General features: G+C 40.4%; 1 protein-coding gene across 3 annotated transcripts in view; it reads right to left on the bottom strand.

The window, feature by feature from the left end:
* Positions 1-25,852, bottom strand: part of TRPV3 (transient receptor potential cation channel subfamily V member 3) — a 579,202-nt gene that overhangs the window by 497,172 nt on the left and 56,178 nt on the right. For 2 of the 3 annotated variants that reach the window (XM_044080833.1, XM_044080836.1), the window contains exons 1-2: positions 16,754-17,023; positions 5,748-5,879 (exon numbers count right to left, since the gene is read on the bottom strand). In XM_044080833.1, coding sequence (XP_043936768.1) covers positions 5,748-5,770 — 23 coding nt within the window. In that variant the 5' untranslated portion in view covers positions 5,771-5,879; positions 16,754-17,023. Of the gene's footprint in view, positions 1-5,747; positions 5,880-16,753; positions 17,024-25,852 lie in introns of those variants that run through there. The other variant, XM_044080834.1, reaches the window with a different exon arrangement.

Here is a 25,852-nt window from a genome sequence, read left to right as displayed (position 1 = left end):
TGAAGTTAGGTGGAAAGTAGATGTGTACGGGCAATTATCGTCCTAGCTAGTGGAATGAGGAAAGTTTGATCTTGTATAGTCAGCTAAGTTTTTTATTAACTTTTTTAATAGTTTGATTAATATGTGTATGAAACTTAAGGTTATCAGCTGTTACACCTAAGAGCTTGGTGCAGGGATCTGGGACAATGACAGTGCCATTGTTAGATTTTATACTAAAGGTTGCAGAGGAGGCTGTATGAGTGGGGGAGAAACGCAGCAGCTTTGTTTTGTTAGGATTTAATAGGAGACATTGATTATAGAGCCAGTTTTCGACAGTATTAAAAACATTTTGGGATACAGTCTGCAGACTTAAAGGGGAGGTGGAAGAGCAAACCAAAGTGGAGTCATCTGCATATTGAATGCAGGTGGCTGTTAGGATGACTGTGTACAGGTCATTAATAAAGATAGAAAATAATAGGGGTCCTAATATAGAGCCCTGAGGGACCCCGAGGGTGATAGGTAGAAGGGAAGATAGTTTGTTCTGCCATAGTACAGCCTGTTGTCTACCACTCAGATAAGATTTGAACCATTGAATAGCCTGGACATCTAGGGGAATAGTTTTAAGTGTGTGTATGAGTAGTTGGTGATTGACAATGTCGAAGGTTGTGAGCTCAAGAAAGACGGCAGAAGAAAGCTTATTGTTGTTTCAGTTTTGATTAATAACATTGGAGAAGGAGAGGAGGGCCATGATTCTATGGTGGAACAGTCTGAAACCATGCTGTGAGTTAGCCAGGACATTGTGCTGAATGAGATGGCTTAGGAGTTGTTTATGAATGCACTTCTCCATAATTTCAGCAAAGGGTGACAAAATAACTATAGGTCTGTAATTTGACAGTTCAGTCAAACTGCCCCCTTTGTGGAGTGGAATACCATGGGATGTCTTCCAGATGGAGGGGATAGTGACTTCTGATATAGTTCTATTGATCAGGATAGAGATCGGGTATGCTATGGCATCCACAGCTTTTTGTAGATACTCAGCTGGGAGGAGATCCACTGGAAGGGTTGTTGGTTATAGTTTCTTGATTAGGGCTAGGATAAGTGATGTGGAATCTGGTTGAAAGTTAAAGGGGAGTTGAGAACTAGGTGCGTTGGCAATCAGACTCGGCCAACTGGGTGATAGTTGGTTAGCTAGTGACTGGATAATTTCTGTGAATAAACTATTAAAGGTATTGGCAATGTCTTCTGAATGTTTTTGGATGGTAGCTGAGGGGGTAGGAGTTGTGGATTGCCCTGGGTGAATATGCCTGCCCGAAACTTTTGCAGATTGTTTTGATGCTTCTGTTGTAAATGGCAGCAAAAAGCTACACCAATTCTATAACTCAAAGCAAAGAATAAAAAGTTCACACAGACAAACCAATTAGTAAAAACTACAAGAAAAACCTAGCCAAGCTAGAGTGTTCACTGTGTGATACCTTAAACCTCTTGTAACAGAGGAGCATGGGATATATGCAAATTCCCCTTTAAGGACATCAAGATTTCAGCAATATGGCTTATGAATGTCCATGACTTTTAAATTGTTCTTTTTAAGTCTTTGTGGATACATTCAGGCCAGTAAAGCCAAACCCCCACAGGCTCTGAACATGCATATTTCAGCCTTCTTATGACATCAGCAGTGAGCATAAGTGGAATGTTTGGATATATTTTGAAACATAGGGGTCTATAACCCAGCTGATGTCCATAACCATTAAGGTATTTGCAAAATATCCCAACTAACATCCAAAGCAAAGAGTAAACAGGCATTTATAAGCCTTACTTGTGAAACACTTGATGTCCTTAACGGGTAATTTTCATATATCCCATGCTCCTCTATTACAAGAGGTTTAAGGTACCACACACAGTGAACAATCTAGCTTGGCTATGTTTTTCTTGTAGTTTTTACTAATTGGTTTGTCTGTGTGACCTTTTTGCTCTGTGCTTTGGATCTTAGTTGGGATATCTTGCAGACACTTTAATGGTTATAAACATCAGCTGTATTATAGATCCTGCATTTCTAAAGTAGCCATATATTCTACTTATGCTCTGCTGATAATGCCATAAGAAGGCTGAAACATGCAGCCTAGATCTAGTGAGGTTTAACTTTACTGGCCTGAATGTATCCACAAAGACTTAAAAAGAAAAAGTTAAAAGTCACAAACATTCTTAAGCCATATTGCTGAAACACTTCATATCCTTAAGGGGTCATTTGCATATATCCCATGGAGCTCTATTACAGGAGGTTTAAAGTATCACACAGTGAAAACTCTAGCTTTGCTAAGTTGTCTTGTAGTCTTCACTAATTCTATAACTGATAAATATCAAAATTTAAGTTTTTACATATCTATGAATAAGACATCCTGGAAGAGTCCCTATATTTCTCAAGCACCTCTAAGAATTTGGAACAGGTTACCACACAATGTTTGCACACACACTCTGATCAGTTTTGGCTGAAAACGCTGTCTGCTTACACAGCTGTTCACAACAGTACATTGTGTTTTGCACAATGCAGTCAAAAGCTGAACAAGACAAACCCAGTAGTCATTCTTGCTCACTGCAACCAAAAGGTAGCTACCACATAGACCTCAATGAGTATGCTAGTAAACTGTAATGATAGTCAACTAAAAAAGACAGGAAATATAGTTGCATCAAAGGTGCCCAAAGGCTCTAACAGTGTAACCAGCACATATAGTAACACCTCCCCAGAACAATGCCTTGCTTGATGTTATGGTTATGAAGCTGCTCATATTACAGTTACTTAAGCTTATAGCTCAAGGGAGTATCTACATGTGCCAGAGCAGTAACTGGCTCATCTCGTGGCTGATGTCTTTCTATGTTCTGTTGCCCATTAACTCTATGAGTTGAACAGCAAAAATAAAGTCTATTTCCAAGTCTGGCTAGCTCTCTTCACTTCTGGAGGAGCAAACCTGCAAGCCAGGTTTCTTTTTGTTCTCATTAACTTGAGGAGTAAACAAAAAAAAGCAAGTCGGGTCCCTTTCTATATACCTCAAGCACCTGAGGAATAAAAAAAAAAGTACTTACCTTTTAAACTATAGCAAGTCACTTCAAGTCACTTGCTTTCATAGCCGGCCTTAGTGATAAGCCAACTAGGCGGCTGCCAAGGGCGCTTCTAGCAGGGCCACTTTTCCAGTAATCTGGATAGTGTGGGTAGACCAGGATGAGGGCACAGGGTAGTGTTGGGGGGGGGGGCACTCTGGAGACCTTTTGCCTACGGCACCAGTTGACCAAAGGTCTGTCCTGCTTGCTCTTGCTATATATGTTGCACGTGTCTTGCTACAGTTTAAACAGCAAACAGGGAGAGCTGAAGCACTTCTGCCATGACTGCTAGTAAGCTCTCAGAATTCATTTCTGAATGCTAGTAGTGCACAACCTCCTGAACAGCAATTGCCTGGTCATGTCCCCTGGCATCTTGCACCCAGAATAGCTGCTCCCTTTGCCCCATGCTACTTATGCTTCTAGTTGCTCCCTCAATGTAGGAGTGATGAGTTGGTGCTTACCCATTATTGCATGTTTAATTTTTCCAAGAGAGTAACCAGAAACTCTGCTAGGGTACAGCTTACTTGTTTGCTAATGAAATTAGGAGCACCAGATATGGGAATGGAGCTTTTTTTGTTGTTCTGCTTGTAGAGTTAAAGGCAGTCAGTACAGGGAACAGCACCAAATGCTAGATGAGACAGCTATGGCTCTGATTGTAACATGCCAGAGAAATAGTTATTTTTCACTCAGTGTTGCTAATTACTATTTTTCCACAGTACCAGTGCTCTCAGGGTGAGAATTATAAAGTAAATGGGATGTGTGGTGGCTTGATCCCCTATAAAAATGCCTTTTTGCCATTTTATTTATTTATTTGTTTATTTGCTTGTTTTGTTTATAGGACATTTACTTACACACTGCACAAGCTTGGGTACAGGTGAAATCACACTATCCATTGTGGGTTATAGTTTCTAGGAATCAAGTTCAGTAGCTTTGAAGATTCAGTACATACCCAGAAAATGGAGCATGCTCAGATAAAATATAATTTAACATGTTAGGATACTTATTTTGAAACAATATAAAACAGCTACAACTAATTCACTGAATCTTCAAAGAAATTTTAGATTAGTCACATTTTTCAAAAAAAAGGAAAAAAAATTGACAAACTGCAGACATCATTGCTTATGGTAACAATTGAAAATATACAAAATGAAATTCAGTATTGAAAATCTACCTCGCTACTTGCTTTATTCACTATGGAGTTAACACTCAGAAACATTAGGCACGTAGTCCAGTGCTACCATGGAAACAGTACCTAGAGTTCACATTTTTAGCATGGTTTTGTTCAACAAGCAATGGCCTACGAATGGCAAAATTGGCTTAAGACATTTGTGTTTGATCTTCCTATACTACAGAATGAAAACATACATGACTGCATGATTGTGTGTTTGTGTGTGTGTGTGTGTGTGTGTGTGTGTGTGTGTGTGTGTGTGTGTGTGTGTGTGTGTGTGTGTGTCCATTTTTGCTTAAAAAGGAAAGAAAGGCTTTATTATAATCAGCCAGCCACCCGTATCACCTGGCATTTCCTGGATACAAAGTCACAAATCAGACAGTAATCAAACGTTGCTGCTCTGCCATTAACTGACACAACACTAGATGTAAGGACACAATAAAAAGTCACTATAGACAATCAGTCTGTCCTTGTCAAATGAAACCACAGTTTGTTACCCATCACCGTGCAGCTTCAACAAGATAGATTAGACATGCAGAAGTAAAACGTCTCTCTGTAGATAACAAGAACCACAAGCAATGCTATGCTTTTCCTGTTCATTTATCTTTTTCCTTAATGCTGCCTGGTACAGCCTATTGGCCCCACCTCCTCCTACAGCCCTGTATTTATTACTTTAGGTGTAGTACACTTTTGGAATACTTAACGGTACTATGTTATTTTATGGATGTTCAGCTTCAATGAAAAATAAAATAGAATGGATTTATTGGATTTTTTTATGTCTGTTTCTGTCACTTACCAGACTCACTATGACCATTGTGACACTCTAGTTCGACTAACACCTCATGAAACCATCAGTTCCCCTTGTCTTATCTGGTGTAAGTATGTCACATCACATCCTTGGGGATGAGCTCTTTCCAGGGAAGCTTACTTTGTTAGTAACCAAATCTTTATCCCAGACATAAGTTACCAGTCATGTGGTCAGCATCTACTACTCATCTTTCCTTTTTGCAAGTGGCAAGCTGTGGAATACCTCTATAGTGCTAGAATAAATGGAGGCATTTGTATTCATAAATCCACAGCCCAACCACAGTGTGACCACTCCCTGGGACATTGTAATGTTTCCTTTTGTTTCCTTTTATCAACCATCCCTATATCAGGTGTCACTTTCTTTGCTGGAGCATTCCAACTCACTCCTTATGTGATCAACACATCACCACCAGCTTCACAACCCTCTCCCTCCATGGCAGCTCCTCCACTGTCTAAGCCTGAAAATCAAATCCATGTCTCACTGATCACAATAATGATGCCACTCCTTCAGGACAAGGAGCCAACGTAAAGATTTATCAATGTCTTGACAATTACTTTACTACTGAAATAACTGTACTGAAGGCATTAATTGACAGACAAATATGGCCACTTTCAGAGAAGTAGGCTGTAAGATGTAGTCCTAAGAGGTAACAACTAAAAGGATAATGTACATGTAAAACATTGGGCTACAGCCAGTAATTACCTGGTTTCCACGATGGAGTCCATGGGTTTCAGGTTGGAGATGCCGGGCTCTATACATTTATGGCTTCCAATGGTAAGTTTGGGGCTTTCAGCGTTCTTGGCAGTGATGGAAAACTCACAATCACAATGCGATCTATGAAAAAAATGAAGAGAGTTAGTATTGTGTACGCAAGTTTGCAAGTGAAGCCAAACTTTAAGATTACACTTGGGGCTACATACTCTTGCCTATAATGTAAAGAAGCTAGAAATCTTTCTAAGACATTTACTTTAAGAACCCACCCACCCATCCCCCCATATGAAAACCTCAACTCCCTTTCATTTGTTCTGACGATGTATGAATTCTTAACCATGACTGGAGTACTAAGATTAGGACTGCTACTGCTAGTAGGCTTAGGAGCAAGTATTTAGGATGGACCCTCAGCATTCACCTGTTGCTTCACAGATTGCAGCGCATCCCACAGCATCTTGGATCTCACACAAACCGGGAGAAGCAGTGACTTGTTTATCTCCTGGCACAGTATGCAGATGATCCCTTTGTGTTGTGCTGCTCCTAATTTGGGACATATGCTGCTGATCATATTGCTACAGTAGTGCGTCCTGGTGAGTGCACCTACCACTCTCTTGCGGCATGCAAAGATGATGCCACTAAGAAATGGTTCCTCCTAATTTGGGACATCTGCTGCTGATCATATTGCTACAGAAGTGCGTCCTGGTGAGTGCACCTACCACTCCCTTGCGGCATGCAAAGATGATGCAACTAAGAAATGGTTCCTCCTAATTTGGGACATATGCTGCTGATCATATTGCTACAGTAGTGCGTCCTGGTGAGTGCACCTACCACTCCCTTGCGGCATGCAAAGATGATGCCACTAAGAAATGGTTCCTGCTAATTTGGGACATCTGCTGCTGATCATATTGCTACAGTAGTGCTTCCTGGTGAGCGCACCTACCACTCCCTTGTGGCATGCAAAAATGATGCCGCTAAGAAATGGTACCTACTAGATGTTCACTTTCAGTCATTATAATGGACTTTTATGGCATGGATAGCACCTATGGAACTTATTTTTATGGACACTGCATGAGTTGTCCAGGAAATCACAACAAATGTTCCTAGAATTTATAAATCAAATGCTATGGAACAACTTGTTACCATTCCCACAAGAGGGGAAAACATACTGGACCTGATCATCACCAACATGGGGACTCTATGCTCCAGACCAGAAGTGTATCCCTCACTGGTAAGATCAGACCATAAACTAATCTCACTGGATATTCACATCCCGACTCCACCCCCTCTAAAGCAAATTTCACACTCCTCAAAACCGAGGTGGAATCCTTCAAAGCCCCCGGGCCTGTGGAAAATATGGCCCAGACCGCAGAATCCTTTATAAATGCATTCTATGAACACCTTCAGGAATGCATGGATCATGCAATCCCAAATAAAACCAAGACCCAATCCTCCAAAGGCAGACGTCCTGTCTGGTGGACCCCAGCCATAAACAAACTATACAATAGAAGGAGGAAGCTACTACATGATAGAGCAAAATCCCAAAAAGGGAAGGCATCTCTGATCAGTATTAGCAAAAAACTACGGGCACTCATAAAATCGTCTAAGGCCAGCTTCGAGAGAAAAATTGCACAGGACACTAAGGATAATCACAAGGTTTTCTTTAGTTATGTTAGGAACCTGGGTGGGAATTCCCAGATATGCTCAGAATTAGTCCAAAATGACAAAAAATAGACCAAACCCACAGACATTGCCAACATCCTAGCTGACAGGTTTAGGGCAAACTCCTCCCCCCCCTCCCCATCAAAAGGGCAAATATTTATCCCAGCAGAGTGCTGCCCCCCTAACATCTCAGATGCTCAGATAAGAGCTGCCCTCTCCAAAGCAAAAAACACAGCATCAATGGGACCAGACGGTGTCCCGGGCTGTGTCCTACATGAACTCCAAGAAGAGCTAAACCCAAACATAAAACTACTGTTCAATCTTAGCTTTACTACAGGATATGTACCCAAAGAGTGGCGTACAGCAACAGTGGTCCCTCTCCACAAAGGTGGTGCCTCAATGGATCCTGGAAACTATCGCCCCATAAGCCTGACTAGCTTAGTCTGCAAAGCTATGGAAAGGATCATCATGGACCTCATAAATAAAGATATTGGGGACTTACAGACACTGGATCCTACCCAGTTCGGCTTTGTTAAGGGCAGATCCTGCCTCTTAAACCTAGTTGATTTCTTTGAAACAGTCACCAAGGCTATTGACGAGGGGAAGGTGGTCCACACAGCCTACCTGGACCTCGCAAAAGCCTTCGATACAATACCCCACTCGGGCATTATAGATAAGCTCACCAGCTTAAATATAAACCCCTATGTCACTAGATGGGTTGCAAACTGGCTCAAGGACAGAACCCACATGGTTAGAATTGCTGGAGCCATGTCAGACTCCAAACCAGTTACAAGTGGCGTCCCACAAGGCTTAGTCCTGGGACCTCTCCTGTTCGGTATATATTTCTCGGAGGTACAGGCCAACACGGAAGGACTGTGGCTGACTTAAGTTCGCAGATGACTGCAAACTGGGTGCCATAATCGACTCTCCAGCCGACACAAGCATCCTCCAAAAGGGCCTCATAGAAACAGACAACTGGTGCCAGAGCCATGGCCTCAAGCTAAACGCCAAAATGTGTATAGTCATCCCCTTTGGCAAAAACAAAGTGCCCACAAATTACCAGATAGGTGGTAATCCATTAAGTACAGAAGAAGTAATTAGGGACCTGGGGACCCAAGTTGATAGCAATCTCTCATTTGACAACCACATGGCCAAAGTGGTTAGAAAAACATTTTATATAGCCCACCTAATCATGAAAGGATTCACATCTAGATCAGGGGAGGTCATCTTGCCTCTTTACTCATCCCTCATCAGGCCCATAATTGAATACAATGCTCCTTTCGGGATGTACCTTACCAGACACCTGCAGCAACTGGAAAGACCCCAAAAGTACCTCACCAAGAGGATCAAAGGGCTCAAACAGATGCCATATGCTGCCCGGTTAAAGAAACTCCAGCTCTACTCAGTGGCATACCGCCTGCTCAGAGGCGAACTGTGCCTGACATATAAAGCCATGTCCAACCCGGAATTAATGGACATGCTGAACCTCAGAAAATCCAAATCCCATCGAGCTACGCGTTCGAGAGACTTGAACCTCAGCACTGAAATAAATAGGACATGGTGGAGGGACAGATTCATAACCCAGAGGCTCCCTTCACTCTGGAATAAAATCCCAGTCCAGATTAGGCAGAGTCCCTCACTGACTCTCTTCAAGAGGAATCTTGATGAGTGGATGGGAGATCGTAGGTTTACCCCGGGTATCACTTCTGTGTCACTGTTACAGAGGCACAGTATACTATCCTTGAAAAAGGGCATAGCAAAATTAATTTAAAATGGGTGGCGAAAGCCAAACACACTCTGGCTAGGCTTATAAATGCCCTAGGGCAGATAGCCTAGTATGAACCTATGAACCTATCACTTGACTAGTTACTTCCTCCCTCTGGTATTCTGAGTTCATTCCAAACCTTGGGCCACTGGGTAGAAAGACAAGAACCCTGTTTCTACATGGGCTACCAAAAAGTAAGTTTTAGTTACAAAAGCAAAAACTAATTAATTCAAAATTTAGATAGAAATATGACAGTGGATGGAACTGTACCAGAAGTAATCAAGTGGCCTCTGTCTAGCTAAAAGTAGAGTGAAAGGAAAAGAAAAAAAAGTTTAATCATTTATTAACTAGGAACATGAATGGGTTCTTCTCAAATTCTCTTCAGCCCTGACCCAGGCCACAAAGTCAAGTGTACATGAAATATATGTGGGCAATTTTGTGTAGCTAATCAACTAGCATGTTATTGGGATGAAAGAGGAGCACTAAGAAAAAAACTAATTCGGCATGGGGAGAACTTGAATCTTGAATGTGAAAAAAGAAGTATTTTAATTTGAAAGTGAAAATTAATAAAAAATGTGACAGATTACTAAAAAGGAAATATAGAAAGTTAGATAGGGACATTAGGGATTACAAGGATGGTAAACAACATCCCTTACCTAAAACTTTTTTTCATTCAACACATTTCGAGCATGTTGACAATTTACAACCTATTTTGATAATGATGGTTTCCATCATGACATTATTGTTAATTTATCTATGATTGTTGATGATGGCCATGATGAGGTAGGTCCACGGAGATCTGACAGGCTCCAGAATAAGAATAATACTTATACCCATTTTCACCGGGGATCTTACCCCAAAGGAGGGGGGGACCAGGGGAACTACCATCAGTAACCCACCTAGCCGATGTTAATCATGAGCAAAACATGACACATGTGGTTAGCAAAACTGGGTTCCACATATTTAATTATAATGGATTGGATATCACTGATGATTTTTTCAATTTATTTATAAAGGGTTTTAAGTTTGTGCCAAGTAGGAAAAGTAATTTACCACAGGTTTTGTTGGACTTAAAAATGTTTACTAGACAGCTGAACTTGTTGAATATTTTTGGTGAAGATCTTAATCTTCCTGTTTCTCTTTGTCCAAAAAAATTGAGTACTTTTAACCCCCCCCACTTCACCCCAATTGAGAAATTTGGAAAATACCATTGAAAATGAAATACGCAAGAATTTCAATTCCTTTACAACTTTTTCTAATCTTGATGAAAAAGATAGAAAATTATTGGACACCTTACGTTTTAATTCTAACATCCATGTTATAGAACCTGATAAAGGTGTGGGGGGGGGGGGTAGTCATTATGGACAAAATTCTATATGATAGTAAAATGCATACCCTCCTCCATGATTCATCTAGATATAGTAAGGTTTCTATTAACAAAATCAACATCTCATACAAGAAGATCGATTTAGCATTAAAAAAGTCTGTTTGATCAAGGTGTCATTGATTATAACACCTACCAATATTTGCTTCAACCCCATCCTCGTATATCCTCTATTTTTGGGATACCTAAAGTGCATAAGTGTGTGGAAGTCCCCCCCACTTAGACCCATTGTAGCATTGGAGGGAGCAAAAATCTTCACATAGCTAAATACCTGGATTGGAAATGGAAATTTCTCTGGGGTGGTGAACACCACATTCTTAAAGATTCATGGGAATTCTTGAGCAAGATCAAACCGGAATTGTTAGTACGTAATCTTTTATTTACCACCATTGATGTGGTTGACTTGTTTTCAGTAATTCCCCATGATCTAGGCTTGATTTGGCTTGAGGAAGCACTAAGGAGTAGACCAGGGGTTACTGACAATGATATTTTTCTATGTAATGAACTGGCAGAGCTAGTCTTGAAGAATAATTTTTTTATTTTTCGAGGGAGAATTTTATCGCCAAGAATCAGGAGTTGCTATGGGAGCTAGTTGTGCCCCAACCTTTGCAGGCATTATTTTATCTGTGTGGGAACACAAATTTGTGCACCACTGTGCTTTCTCCCAACATTGGAATTTCTACTCCAGGTTCCTGGACGATATTTATATTTTTTGGTTGGGGAGGGTGAAGATCTTTTGAGGGATTTTATTTCTTATCTCAAAATACTGATTTCCTTACGTTTACGTATCATGTTGATCCATCTACCATTCATTATTTAGATGTTACATTACAGAAAACTGATTTAGGTTTTAAATCTGCAATTTTTAGAAAACCTACCTTTTCTAATACATATATTAGTATTGATAGTATACATCCTTTTTATCACAAAAAAGGCATCATCAAGAGTCAGTTTGTGCGCATTTGTCGCATGACCTCTGATGATTCTGATTATGTTTATGAATGTAATGTGTTACAACAGATGTTCTTTGAGCGAGGTTACCCTGGTGAGCTTATAGATTCAATCAGGGCAGAAGTCACACATGGTAGAGATACCATTTATAGGCCCATTTTAGGTATGGGTACTGGTTTTTCCAATAAACATGGTTGTATTAGTTCTAATGAGGCTGGCTACAGTAGGGCATTTGTAACTAATTTTAGTTCCAATGCCCACCACATTAAGAATACAGTATTAAAACAGTGGGATAAGTTTTCAAATTTTACTGATATACCTAATCTAAAAGGTAAATCCATTAAGGTAGTGTTCAGGAAGGGGCGAAATACTAAAAATTTACTTGAGTCGGTCAAACGTGAGGATGTTTTTGCTCACGGAAAGAAAGGTACTTATAAATGTGGGGCCTGCAATCAATGTTCTTTTATTAACAATAAAGAACAGGTCCCATTACTAAGTAGAGCTAAAACATTAACTGCCAAAACTTATACCAATTGTAATTCCCAGGGCCTGGTTTATTTGGTTACTTGTGGATGTTGTGACAGTTTCTACACTGGCAAAACTGAGAGACAGCTCAAACGTAGAATTTATGAGCATATGAATGATATCAACAAGTGCAATGTCAACAATGCACTGTACAAGCACACTCTCTCATGCAGCAATGCCAAGTTTTCCTTCTTTGTGTTAGAAACTGTATCCAAGGAACTCAGAGGTGGGCCCTGGGAACACAAACTGGAATACAGGGAGACTTATTGGCAGTTATTTTTAGAAGCTAACAAAGCCCCGGGTCTCAATGAACACATTTCTTTTATACCTCTACTCAAATTAAGGGCAGCTAAATTATGAATTTATTTTTATCTCATATTGATGTCTTTTTAAAAAATATTTTATTAATCTAGTATAAATATTTTTACGTTTTTACAAATTCATTGATTGTTATGTCTATTTATTTTATCATTTGTGACATGTTCCACTTCTAGTACACATGTAAATATTGTTTTTTATTTGACAAGGTTATTTTGTATTAATCCAGTATATTATTTTTATTTTTCAGTTTGGGTTTAATTTTTACCTTTTATTTTAGGTATGTCTCTTTAAATCCTTGATTGATCATTAATTTATTTAATTGATGTATTTATAAATCAACCTGGGTTTAATGGTTTTCCATTTCTGATGAAGTCTGAGAGTTACTTGGATGAAAACGTGTGTTTTATTTCAATTGCGTTAAAATAAATTTGTGTTTTCCATCAGTCAGTAGTTTTGCCCTTCGTTGTCCAGTCTTTGTTTTTTTAGTTTGGTGTTCTGGATTGTGACTCTTCTTTCTTAGAACTTGGTAACTCACACAGTCAGTTACTGAGGTCAGGATTCAACCTCCCAGACCATGGAGATGTATGGCAGAGATCTTATTTTTAATTACTTACTATGCTCCAATGCTGTCTCAAAATATTTATGTTATTTACTTTGAATGGTTTGTATAACTGTGGTGGTGGTGCTGCAGTAGCGTTGTCGCCTCACAGTAAGACGTCCTGTTCGATTCTCAGCTAGAGCGTTTTCTGTGTGGAGTCATGCGTGAATGGGTGTACCTTCATTGAAGGTTGTGCGTCAGGGCCGGCAACTCGGCATGTAAAAATCTACTGCCAATCATTAGCAGACTGGAGTTCCTCTGTGGCGACCCCTAACCGGGAAAAGCCAAAAGACACAACAACAACTTTGAATGGTTTGTATAATGTAGGAATGCAATTATTTTGGCTGAGAATCTCCTTTAATATTTGCTCCAACCCTTTTCTATTACCTTCCTATTTCTCTCTCCCACCTACTTCATACTTCTAATTCAATGTTTCCTCTTCCTTGCTTCTAGCCCCACACTACTATATGCCGAAACTCCTGCACATAACCCATATACTGCTTCATCTTTCTTTCCTGCTCACAACTATCTATTTACTTTACCATATCTACTATCAAGTCATCACACTGTACCTCTTCTACTATCTCTCTCTTCCACATATCTGCCTCCCACTTTACATTCATCCAATGTACTTCCTTTCTAACACACTAAGACCTTTGTTTGTAGTTAGCGTGCTTACAGTTAATGTGCATTATCTCTGTTACACACATGCTTTTTACACTTGCTTTGTAAAGATTTTCTATGTATCAACATTGTTTCATTTGTATTTTATTGTCTCTTGTTATGTCATTTTCTTGTGCTTTGTATATTGTGGAGCTTTTCTCCCCAGGCCTCCACTGAAAATGGGCTCTTTTTATGCCCAGTGGACTTTCCCGGTCAACAAATGTAATAAATACATAAATAAATAAATGAATATACCACCTGTCTTGTGATGGTATACAATTTATTATCTGCAAGTCAAACTTCTGCTCTTTCCCCAAATGCAGCCCATCCAGTTATGTACATAACTAAATATATATTTTTAATTTCATCAGTATGCTGCTCTTATTCTATGTTCATGATTAAAAATGATAAAATAATTGATGTGTTTTTCTCAACACAACTCCAGGGATTCAGAAAGAAACTTCGCAGTTACATTAAGGGCTTCAGGAAAAAGGTCCTCTTTTCACAATGCAGTATTTTATGATTCAGAGACAGAAGATGAGCTGCAATCAGCTACTTTGCATGTCTCTGTATCACTGCTAACTATCCCCAGTGCAAATCAACACTTTTCTGCAGTAAACAGTAGCAGCACATGAAACATGCTAACTCAGGCACCGCCCACTCACTCTCCACACACAGTACACACATTCAAACACACACATACCCCATACCTGCCCATGCATTGTGACAATGGCCCCAATGTCTCCTTTTTCCTGCCTCCATATATCACGGATGATTACAGTTAGTAATGCCAGACAGTGAAGGTTCACACTTCATATCCTTCAGTAAATCCATGGTAATTCATACTAGTGACATTGTAAGTTTGCAGGAGGACTAATTAACTGTTTCAGCAGTTAAAGGCACATGCTCATTTTGTACCTTTATTTTCTCAATATCCTCCTAGTGATGTTTTTTTTTTCTTTTTCTTATATTACTGTGTTTTCTTGATGGGTAATGTACTGCTGCTATTACAGCATGTAGAGTGGCTGTGGCCTCTTAATCCCCTGCTAGTTGCAAAAATAGTGAAAAGGAATCCTTAGAATTGTATGGGTATTGAGGAATGTGGCAGCCCCCTCACATGAAGTTCACAACAGCAGAACATTAACATGACAACAACAACATTTTATTGCTGATCCTTTTAGTGCAAGAGGCAGGGAAATTACACTGGTGAGAGGTTAAGAGTGTGTCATCCATCCCCAAATATGCAGGTAATGGTGCTAGTAAGTTAGGTGGTTCTTGGATCCTTTTTAGCCATGACTCAGGCACAGTAGCAGTTGCAGCTATACAGAGGAGTACAGGATATCACAAAACAATGCAGTCATTACAGAACATACACTGTTATACGCAGTTACGAAAATATCTTAATAGTTTCTTTAACCTATAACTAAACCTTGTAACGTGCTTGACTCAAACTACCCAAATTACTATTCCTGCATAAAGGCTGTCAATAAACAGCTAAAGGGAATGATGCATTATCTGTTTGCTTTATGCTTATACCCCCAGGCTGAAACTGAAAAAGTTGTCAATGGGTCCCAGTCAAAAAGCATAAATAAATCTATACAACAGAATGCAATATGATACAATAAATATGCTTAAGACAACTGTAGTGATTTAAAACAACGAGTAGCACTGTTTAAAGAAAAATCAAGAAAACATTTGAAATCTGTACACAAGTATAAAAGTCTATAAGCCGCGGTGGTGCAGCGGTAGCGTTGTCATCTTACAAGAGGCTCCCCCGTTCAATTCTCGGCTAGAGGGCCTTCTGTGAGGAGTCTGCATGTCCTCCCCGCGGTCAAGTAGCGTTCGAAAGACATGCTTGAATGGGCATGCCCAACGTTGAAGGTTGGGCGTCGGGCTGGCTCCTCGGCATTGTAAAAATCGACTGCCAATCATTAGCGGACCAGAGTTCCACTGTGGCGACCCCTAACCGGGAAAAGCCGAAAGAAAAGCAGCACAAGTATAAAAGTCTATCTGTAGTTGATTACTTTACTAGTGTCCTCTTTACCGTTACTGCACTATTGTACAGAGTGAAATGAGAGCATCTGGCCCATGAAGCAAGTGAAATAGGAGGTCCTTTTTAAGTATGGAATAGGTTTCTGGCTGTATTTTCCATGGTATGTTAGTTCCTAAGGTTATTTAGGAAGTGGTTCCAGCTGGCCGATACAGCTTTACTAACACCAAAGAGTGAGTCTTCAGATTTTCACCATATAAAATACAGCAATTCTTTATTGGTTGTTCTACTTCACCTGCAGACCTGTAGCTGAACCCCCTGACTCTGCTAATTATCCTGTTTTCTAAGGGTTTACCTCTTAATTTTTTTCAGTTGCATTCATTTTGTCAGATGATTTGCTTGGTCAGCTTGGGACTGAAAAATGCCATGACTCAGCCATGATATTTTTTTCAGTTGCATTAATTTTGTCAGATGATTTGCTTGGTCAGCTTGGGACTGAAAAATGCCATGACTCAGCCATGATGTCTTCTAAAGGTTTATTAGATGCTTAGCCCATATTCTATTAACCACCCCAACTCATTTAAGCAGCAAATACCCGGCTTAGTACTTTTAAATTCTCCTACTTGATAATATGTAACCTTATTCGCACCGATCTCCACCGTCACATATGGCTAATGTTAACAGTCATTGTTTAAACCTTTTTTGTCATGTACCACCATAAGTATAGTTCAACTACTTCTAGCAACTCCAGAATTCCTCACCTGATTCCTAGCACCTCTGCATTATTTCCTTAGTGGCAAGCAGGTCCAAAAGTAGTGGTCCCCAGCACTGCCAGCAGGTACTGAACCAGCAATCACACAAAAGCTCATAGCATGGCCATGTGGCCTGTCAATCTACAGATAGTACACAAAACACTTACTGACAAGGATCAAATTCCCCAGCACACTGTCTGCATTCAAAAGTATTGTTCATATCTTACCAGTCATGGATAATTGGTAAACAAACAGCTAATAATCTTTGTACTGCTATATTTTTAAAACACCACAAATGAAGACTGTTAAGGAAAAGCTTGCACAACTAGAGTTTATACCACAAACAAAGACAATGACATACATGACACACACACTGCGTATATACATACCTGTGAAAACCAGCAGCTAGTGACTGAGAAAGATTCTAAATACACTATCATTTCCCTTCATGTTTCAGCTGGAAGCCTCTGATGTCCTGAACAAGGCTTCAAAAATAAGAGAGCTCTGTGTTTCTCTCCCCTGATTTCTCCTTTCTTCAACATGATATTAAAGTTAGTATTAAGTAATTAAAAAAAACAACCACCATCATATGTGTCAGCTGAAACCAGCTGTCTTGTTTTTTTGCAAAACAGCAGAATTATGCTTGAAGTGTGCAGAGGGAGGTGTTTCTAACTTTGTAGTTTTACAGCTGTCTGCTGTTTTACTCATGCAAGTTATTCTGACATCTAAGACATACAGTTGAAAAACAGGTTTGCCCTGCCCTAGTAAGTTAATCTCTTCCTCTCATCAAACTTGTTTCTAGCTGCATACCTGAAGTCCTCCCTACCTGATCTGCTTTCAGAAGCTATAATTTAGTCAAAGATATTGACTCCTTAACTCCATTTTTTCTGCCAGTACTCTGTACACCAGAACCTCCAACAATGGAGAACTTACCACCTATAACCAACTCAAGGGCATTTAGACAATAGTGTGACAGAACCTTTTGAGCTGGACGTTATTGCAATGCCAGCAGTTCATTGGATAGCTTCTAGTGCTGATTTCCTACCCTTACACCTGAACTCTGCTTCATTACTAGTAATATGCACTGTGCCATCATATCAAAGTGCAACCCCCTGGTAATTACCTTGTAGACAGCAAGACAGAAAGTGTAACAACAGCATGTCCCCATGCTCCACAGAATACATACATTAAGAACTATTAAAGAAAATTATTATAACTGCATTTCTTGAAATATCCTTAAGCATGTTACTGGTTGTAAGTGCATGCTGATATTACTGTTATAAACTAGCTTTTAAAGGATGGTGTACTGACAATTACCATGATATATCATAGTCACATGACTTATTTCTAGTCTACCATTCCACTAATGCATTTAATTCAATATAAACAATATAATACATATAATTTCTATCTCTGTGACAACTGCTACACTTATATTATAAATTTACTACGAAAGGAAAGGTGCAATTAAGTAAAAAGTTTTACCTTTTTGTTGGGCAATCCCTGTAAAGTTGCTGATCAGATTATTCGCATACAAAACAGTACAGCGGCCATATTACACCTCTAGACCTGTAGTGAAACTCCCTGACTCCTTTTATGACCCTGTTTTCCAAATGCCTTCCTCTGTAATTTTCTGCATTATGCTTTTTTGGCCTCATATGGCAGGACAGGTAGCTTACATCCTTCTAAGTTGGGAACTGCTGATTGAGGGCTCAGTGTCTGTTATTCTAAAAGTGTATTAGTTCTGGTTTAAGCACTTGGGCTTCAGGCCAGTTATTTTACATTAAGAAGGTTCGTGGTCTGCACTCTTGTGGGAGGAGAGGCTGGAATCTGCCCTTCTGAGCTGGGAATTTCTGGTTTAAGGCTTATAGTGCCTGCATATTTGAACTGTTTCTTACTAAATTGGTACACCTTGTTTGCTGTAGCACAGACTAGATCCAGGCCTGCTGAATCTAGCTTTGTTTGTATAACTTGAGCACTAATCCAGGCATTCTTTAAAGTATTCAATTGTATTTATTACTGCTTGGTAGTAACTTGATTAAAGTGTAGCTATCATTCTAAGTCTTTTGGATTAAGCACTTGGGCTCAGACCAGTTGTTTTACATTAGGAAGGTTTGTGGCCTGCACTGTGGTGGCAGGGCAGGTAGCTTGCATCCTTCTAAGTTGGGAACTGCTGATTGAGGGCTCAGTGTCTGTTATTCTAAAAGTGTATTAGTTCTGGTTTAAGCACTTGGGCTTCAGGCCAGTTATTTTACATTAAGAAGGTTCGTGGTCTGCACTCTTGTGGGAGGAGAGGCTGGACTCTGCCCTTCTGAGCTGGGAATTTCTGGTTAAAGGCTTATAGTGCCTGCATATTTGAACTGTTTCTTACTGGAATTGGTACACCTTGTTTGCTGTAGCATAGACTAGATCCAGGCCTGCTGAATCTAGTCTTGTTTGTATGCTACTTTGCTTGTTATTTCCCTGAAACGCTAATTCCACCTAAAACATGGCTTTTCAGCGCTTCTGTGGATCCCTAGTGACATCTGCATTGCTTACTGTACTTATTTCCTTGTTTCACTTGAAAGAAAGTTACTGTTTGTCATTTTTGCATTTAAGTTACCTGTAACACATTGCATTTAAGTTACCTGGCACTTGCTCACTAAAGCAATTATATAAGTCAGCACTAAAAAATTAAAAGCACTACACCCTCACAAACTCTCCTTGAGTACCTTGTTTCCCATTGGCCCTTTTTTTTTCAATTATAAAGGAATTCCCAATACTATTCTAGCATGTCCAAAGGTCAATTGTCAATCTCCTCTCTGGTCCAGCTGGTGAATCTGGGAATCTTGAGGCAATGTTACAACTGTCTCATGTACACAGACAACCCTCTCCTCCTCCCAACAAATTCCAACACGTGAGAGATGCAACCATATAGCCAAACTGGAGGCTAAGCTCTCTCAACTCAGTACTGGCGAAACCTGTCAGGAGGAGAAGGAAACCACACTCACTACAATTCCAGTCTCACATAGACCTACCACGACAGCAAACCAAACACATAAACACACAAAAACATACTCGGAGGCACTAAATAAAAATCTGCCTAAGCAGCAGAGACCTCCAAAGCAGACACCCAAGCAACCGCTACCCTAAAACAAAACACGTGCAACACATAGCTCACAAAGCCAGTGTGCCGAACAGTCACAGCCCTTAAGGCTAAACAACACACCTGATACACTTGTAATAGGTGACTCTATTGTCAGGCACACTGACGTCCCGCTCACCAGGCTGAACAAGAAGAAGGTCACGGTGAGCTGCCTGTCGGGCGCTAGGATCCGCCACATAACACAAGCACTCAGGTCACTCCAAGGCAAGTACAAATATGACTCAGTCATTGTCCATGCTGGTGTGAATGACCTGAGACGTACCTCCCTGGACTACATAAAAAGAGACATAGAGGAGCTCTCTGAGCATGTGGCCCAGGCCGGTATGACCCTGACCTTGAGTAGCATCTTACCCTCACCAAGAATGATGCCACAATATGAAGACAAGATGGTCAATTTCAACAATTGGCTTAAGTATTGGTGTCATTCAAAGGGGATCCAATGCTTGTCAGCCTGGGATGACATGCTCGACAGGCCACGATGCTTTGCTAGGGACGGCTTGCACCTGTCACCACTGGGCTTTCGGATATTGGCAAAGGCTCTTGCTACCCCCATAGTGCCTTTTTTAGGCAAGGCTCAAAAGACAAACCCACCTCCATAGGTATCACAAGGGATAAGAAACTAAGAGTAATGCTACTCAACGCCAGAAGTCTAAACCTCAAGATGCATGCACTCGAAACTCTCCTTAGCATGGAGAACATCGATATCTGTGCAGTAACAGAAACCTGGTTCAAGGCTCCCGAGAGCACCCCAGCACTACCAGGTTATACCTCATACCATGCTTTTCGGCCCCAAAACTTGGACCGAACCAGAAAAGGAGGGGGAGTATCAATATTCGTCAAAGATACCCACACCTCCAGGTTGGTGGCACAGCACGAAGCATCAGAGACTATCCATGTGCAACTAACAGTGGGTAAAACTGCCTTTCAATTTATAGCCTGCTACAGACCACCCTCCCAAACCCAGGAACCCCACTCGGCCTTCCTGAGAACACTGGAAAATATAAAGGTCTCTCCAAACACCATTATATTGGGCGACTTCAACTACCCAAACATAGACTGGGAGCATTACTCTAGCTCCAACACCCTAACTCAAAGGTTCCTAGAATTTATAAACTCAAATGCTATGGAACAACTTGTTACCACTCCCACAAGAGGGGAAAACATACTGGACCTGATCATCACCAACATGGGGACTCTATGCTCCAGACCAGAAGTGTATCCCTCACTGGTAAGATCAGAACATAAACTAATCTCACTGGATATTCACATCCCGACTCCACCCCCTGCCCAGAAAACCACAGTGACAAACTTCTCTAAAGCAAATTTCACACTCCTCAAAACCGAGGTGGAATCCTTCAAAGCCCCGGCCTGTGGAAAATACGCCCAGACCGCAGAATCCTTTATAAACGCATTCTATGAACACCTTCAGGAATGCATGGATCATGCAATCCCAAATAAAACCAAGACCCAATCCTCCAAAGGCAGACGTCCTGTCTGGTGGACCCCAGCCATAAACAAACTATACAATAGAAGGAGGAAGCTACTACATGATAGAGCAAAATCCCAAAAAGGGAAGGCATCTCTGATCAGTATTAGCAAAAAACTACGGGCACTCATAAAATCGTCTAAGGCCAGCTTCGAGAGAAAAATTGCACAGGACACTAAGGATAATCACAAGGCTTTCTTTAGTTATGTTAGGAACCTGGGTGGGAATTCCCAGATATGCTCAGAATTAGTCCAAAATGACAAAAAATATACCAAACCCACAGACATTGCCAACATCCTAGCTGACAGGTTCAGCGCAAACTTCTCCCCCCCCACCAAAAGGGCAAATATCTATCCCAGCAGAGTGCTGTCCCCTGACATCTCAGATGCTCAGGTAAGAGCCGCTCTCTCCAAAGCAAAAATCACAGCATCAATGGGACCAGACGGTGTCCCGGGCTGCATCCTACATGAACTCCAAGAAGAGCTAAACCGAAACATAAAACTACTGTTCAGTCTCAGCCTTACCACAGGATATGTACCCAAAGAGTGGCGTACAGCAACAGTGGTCCCTCTCCACAAAGGTGGTGCCTCAGCGGATCCTGGAAACTATCGCCCCATAAGCCTGACTAGCTTGGTCTGCAAAGCTATGGAAAGGATCATCATGGACCTCATAAAAAAGATATTGGGGACCTACAGACACTGGATCCTACCCAGTTCGGCTTTGTTAAGGGCAGATCCTGCCTCTTAAACCTGGTTGATTTCTTTGAAACAGTCACCAAGGCCATTGACGAGGGGAAGGTGGTCCACACAGCCTACCGGGACCTCGCAAAAGTCTTCGATACAATACCCCACTCGGGCATTATAGATAAGCTCACCAGCTTAAATATAAACCCCTATGTCACTAGATGGGTTGCAAACTGGCTCAAGGACAGAACCCACATGGTTAGAATTGCTGGAGCCATGTCAGACTCCAAACCAGTTACAAGTGGCATCCCACAAGGCTCAGTCCTGGGACCTCTCTTGTTCGGTATATATTTCTCGGAGGTACAGGCCAACACGGAAGGACTGTGGCTGACCAAGTTCACAGATGACTGCAAACTGGGTGCTATAATCGACTCTCCAGCTGACACAAGCATCCTCCAAAAGGGCCTCATAGAAACAGACAACTGGTGCTAGAGCCATGGCCTCAAGCTAAACGCCAAAAAGTGTATAGTCATCCCCTTTGGCAAAAACAAAGTGCCCACAAATTACCACATAGGTGGTAATCCATTAAGTACAGAAGAAGTAATTAGGGACCTGGGGACCCAAGTTGATAGCAATCTCTCATTTGACAACCATGTGGCCAAAGTGGTTAGAAAAAGATTTTATATAGCCTACCTAATCATGGAGGGATTCACATCTAGATCAGGGGAGGTCATCGTGCCTCTTTACTCATCCCTCATCAGGCCCATAATTGAGTACAATGCCCCTTTTGGGATGGACCTTACCAGACACCTGCAGCAACTGGAAAGACCCCAGAAGTACCTCACCAAGAGGATCAAAGGGCTCAAACAGATGCCATATGCTGCCCGGTTAAAGAAACTCCAGCTCTACTCAGTGGCATACCGCCTGCTCAGAGGCGATCTGTGCCTGACGTATAAAGCCATGTCCAACCCGGAATTAATGGACATGCTGCACCTCAGAAAATCCAAATCCCATCGAGCTACGCACTCGAGAGACTTGAACCTCAGCACTGAAATAAATAGGACATGCTGGAGGGACAGATTCATAACCCAGAGGCTCCCTTCACTCTGGAATAAAATCCCAGTCCAGGTTAGGCAGAGTGCCTCATTGACTCTCTTCAAGAGGAATCTTGATGAGTGGATGGGGGATCGTAGGTTTACCCTGGGTATCACTTCTGTGTCACTGTTAGACAGATGCACCGTATACTAACCTCGAAAAAGGGCATAGCAAAATTAATTTAAAATGGGTGGCGAAAGCCAAACACACTCTGGCTAGGCTTATAAATGCCCTAGGGCAGATAGCCTAGTATGAACCTATGATTCATTTAAAGTGGCCATATAACTCTCTGTCTGAGCCACATTCTTTTCTGAACAGCCATTAAGTACTTTTTCACTTCCTGCCACTACTTTAAACCAGTAGCTCAGAGCTGAAAAGAACAGAAGCGGGTCTTTCAGTCTAGCCAACACCCAGGCTCCTCAAGGCTCATCAGCTCTCAACATGTCCACACCCACAAGCACATATTAACGCTCAGTCCATTACCAATGGCCAAAAAGTACTGTATCTTATCTATCTGTTCCAAGTGACAGAAGTAGCCTGCTCTTTTTCACACTTTTACTGTGTCCTTTAATATTATTCATGGGAAAAGGGATCTGCAAAAGAACAATAAATAAGGCTTCCTAAGGACTCTACCAGATATTTAAATAAGCAAAAAGGTCACACAGGCAACCCAATTAGTAAAAACTACAAGAAAAACTAGCCCAGCTAGAGTTTTCACTGTGTAATACTTCAAACCTCCTATAACAGAGGCCCATGAGATATATGCAAATGAACCCTTAAGACATCAAGTATTTCAGCAAAATGGTGCAAGTGAGGTTTGGCTTTGTTGACCTGAATGTATCCAAAAAACATAAAAATAAAAACTAAAAAGTCATGGACTTTTATGTCATAAGCCATATTGCTGAAACACTTGATTTCCTTAAGGGGTCATTTGCATATATCCCATAGGCCTCTATTACAGGAGGTTTAAGGTGTAGCACTTGGCTATGTTTCTCTTGTAGTTTTTGGATATTTAAGGTTCTGATGACTGCTGTGCATTAGAGTTACTGAAAACAATCACCAGTTGAGACTTCTAGAACTTTTAGTAACTACATCTGTTCAACTCTTCACTTTCACAACACAACTGCCATCCTGTATGCTAATGAAGTTAGAGGGTGGAGTGTTTCTTTAAATTGTCTACACACTCATAAAAGCTGAATGGCTTAGAATGCTTAAATGTTAATTACAAGGTGGAGAAAGGTTAGGTATCATCAGGTGTTTCAAAGCTGTGTTAAATAATATGACCTTATGATGAATTATTACAGAATTTTTTTTTATTTCAAAACAGAAATTCTCATTTGTTGATTTCAAACACTGGCTTACCCTGAATGTGGGCTGAAGCAATATGAAAGAAAGGGAGAGAGAGAGAGAGAGAGAGATGAGAGCAGCAGATATAAACTGACACAAAGGGTTATAGGAGATCTGAAATTATTAAAAGGATGTTAAGAAGGAAGCCAGAATAAAAAAGGTGTCCTACACCCCTGGGATCACTTCATTGGCTCTTCTTGACAGTGGCTCAGTTAATTAATCAATGGGGCGGCAAAAGCTGACACACTCTGGCTAGGCTTATAAATGCCCTCGGGCCTACTACCTACCTATGAACCTATGAGCACAAATGGCTATAATAATGGCTTTTGAATTATTTATTTCTCAATATTTTGCTATTTTTGGTTTGATAATGTTTCATATATTTTCATATGAAGTACAGAATGTTGCTGTAAGAGAGATGTTTATATGAGAATAGATAGAAACTGTAATTTGTGGTGTATGAAAGATACAAATTTGTAGCATAATGCACATATCCAAGATAGTAAGGTTTGTGTTAAACTGCAAATGGAAAGCTTCAAGTCGTGTCTGTAGATTTAGAAATATTAATATATTTGTAGTAGAAAAGTAGCAGATATGAAAATTATGTCACAGTTATTTTTCCAAGGTAACACTCAGTGTGCATGAAGCATCCACACACTAGAATCAGGCTGCTTATTGGCATATATTTCTTTGCCGATTTTACAACAAACAATGTTTAGTAAGTGAAAGATGAGGGTGGCAAGTTTGTGGGTTAGTTATACAAGACATGAAGAAAGTAATACATTTAGGAATGAAAACGACTTACAGAAATAATGTTCCTGTTTAGAATATCAGGTCAAAAAGTTTTGAAGCATCATTTTGGGTACTGACAGAAAGTGACCATGTTATGCAGGCAATAGTACCAGACAGGAAGGAAATTCAAAAAAAAAAGGTGGACTGTCCAGGGTTGTTGAGACCCCTGGAAGGTCCATTATTTCCCTATAGTATAACTAATGAGGATATTGTAGCACTTAGAAAACCAATCTTTATTTCTTTTTAAATGAACATGTTTTTATTCACATATTTAAGACATTTGACATAAAACAGTCCTTTTTGTGTTTATTATTACATTGTGTTTTCTTGAAGTAGTTAATATTTGAAAACAGCTATCAGAAAACAGGATTCAATAATGTTAATAATTTTCTTAGCTTTTTTAAATATTGTACGAGTATATGTCCAATACATCTCTTCATAGAATAAGTATAGGCTATGTTTGTTGGTCTCCTCTTATACGTCTGTGTGTGTGTGTGTGTGTGTGTGTGTGTGTGTGTGTGCGCGCGCGCGTGTGCACACACACACACACACACACAGACATATATATATATATATATATATATATATATATATATGGGTCTACTTCATATGACTGAAATAATACTGAATTTTCAAAATACTGAAAACTCATCTGGCTGAAACTCATAATACTGAAACCTTACAATGCTAAATTTCAACATACTAAACTGTAAACTATAGGCATGCACACTTACAACACCAATGACTAACTCTTTCTAAAACATAAAAGCTACTTACATACCCTCTTAACAAAAAAACAGACGATATAAAAGCATACTAGGTGGGGGCTACACCCCTTACATGCCCCAGTGTGGGGGGGCTGTGCCCCCCACACCCCCTAAACTATATATACTAACTCCAGGATCGCACATATACCTTTCACTTACCTTACAATAGTCTA

Source organism: Protopterus annectens, chromosome 8.part0 (genome assembly GCF_019279795.1).
Source record: "Protopterus annectens isolate FY-2018-M chromosome 8.part0, PAN1.0, whole genome shotgun sequence".
Taxonomy (NCBI): domain Eukaryota; kingdom Metazoa; phylum Chordata; order Ceratodontiformes; family Protopteridae; genus Protopterus; species Protopterus annectens.
The sequence above is the reverse complement of the archived record's forward strand: the minus strand, read 5'-3'. Positions and strand labels throughout refer to the sequence as shown.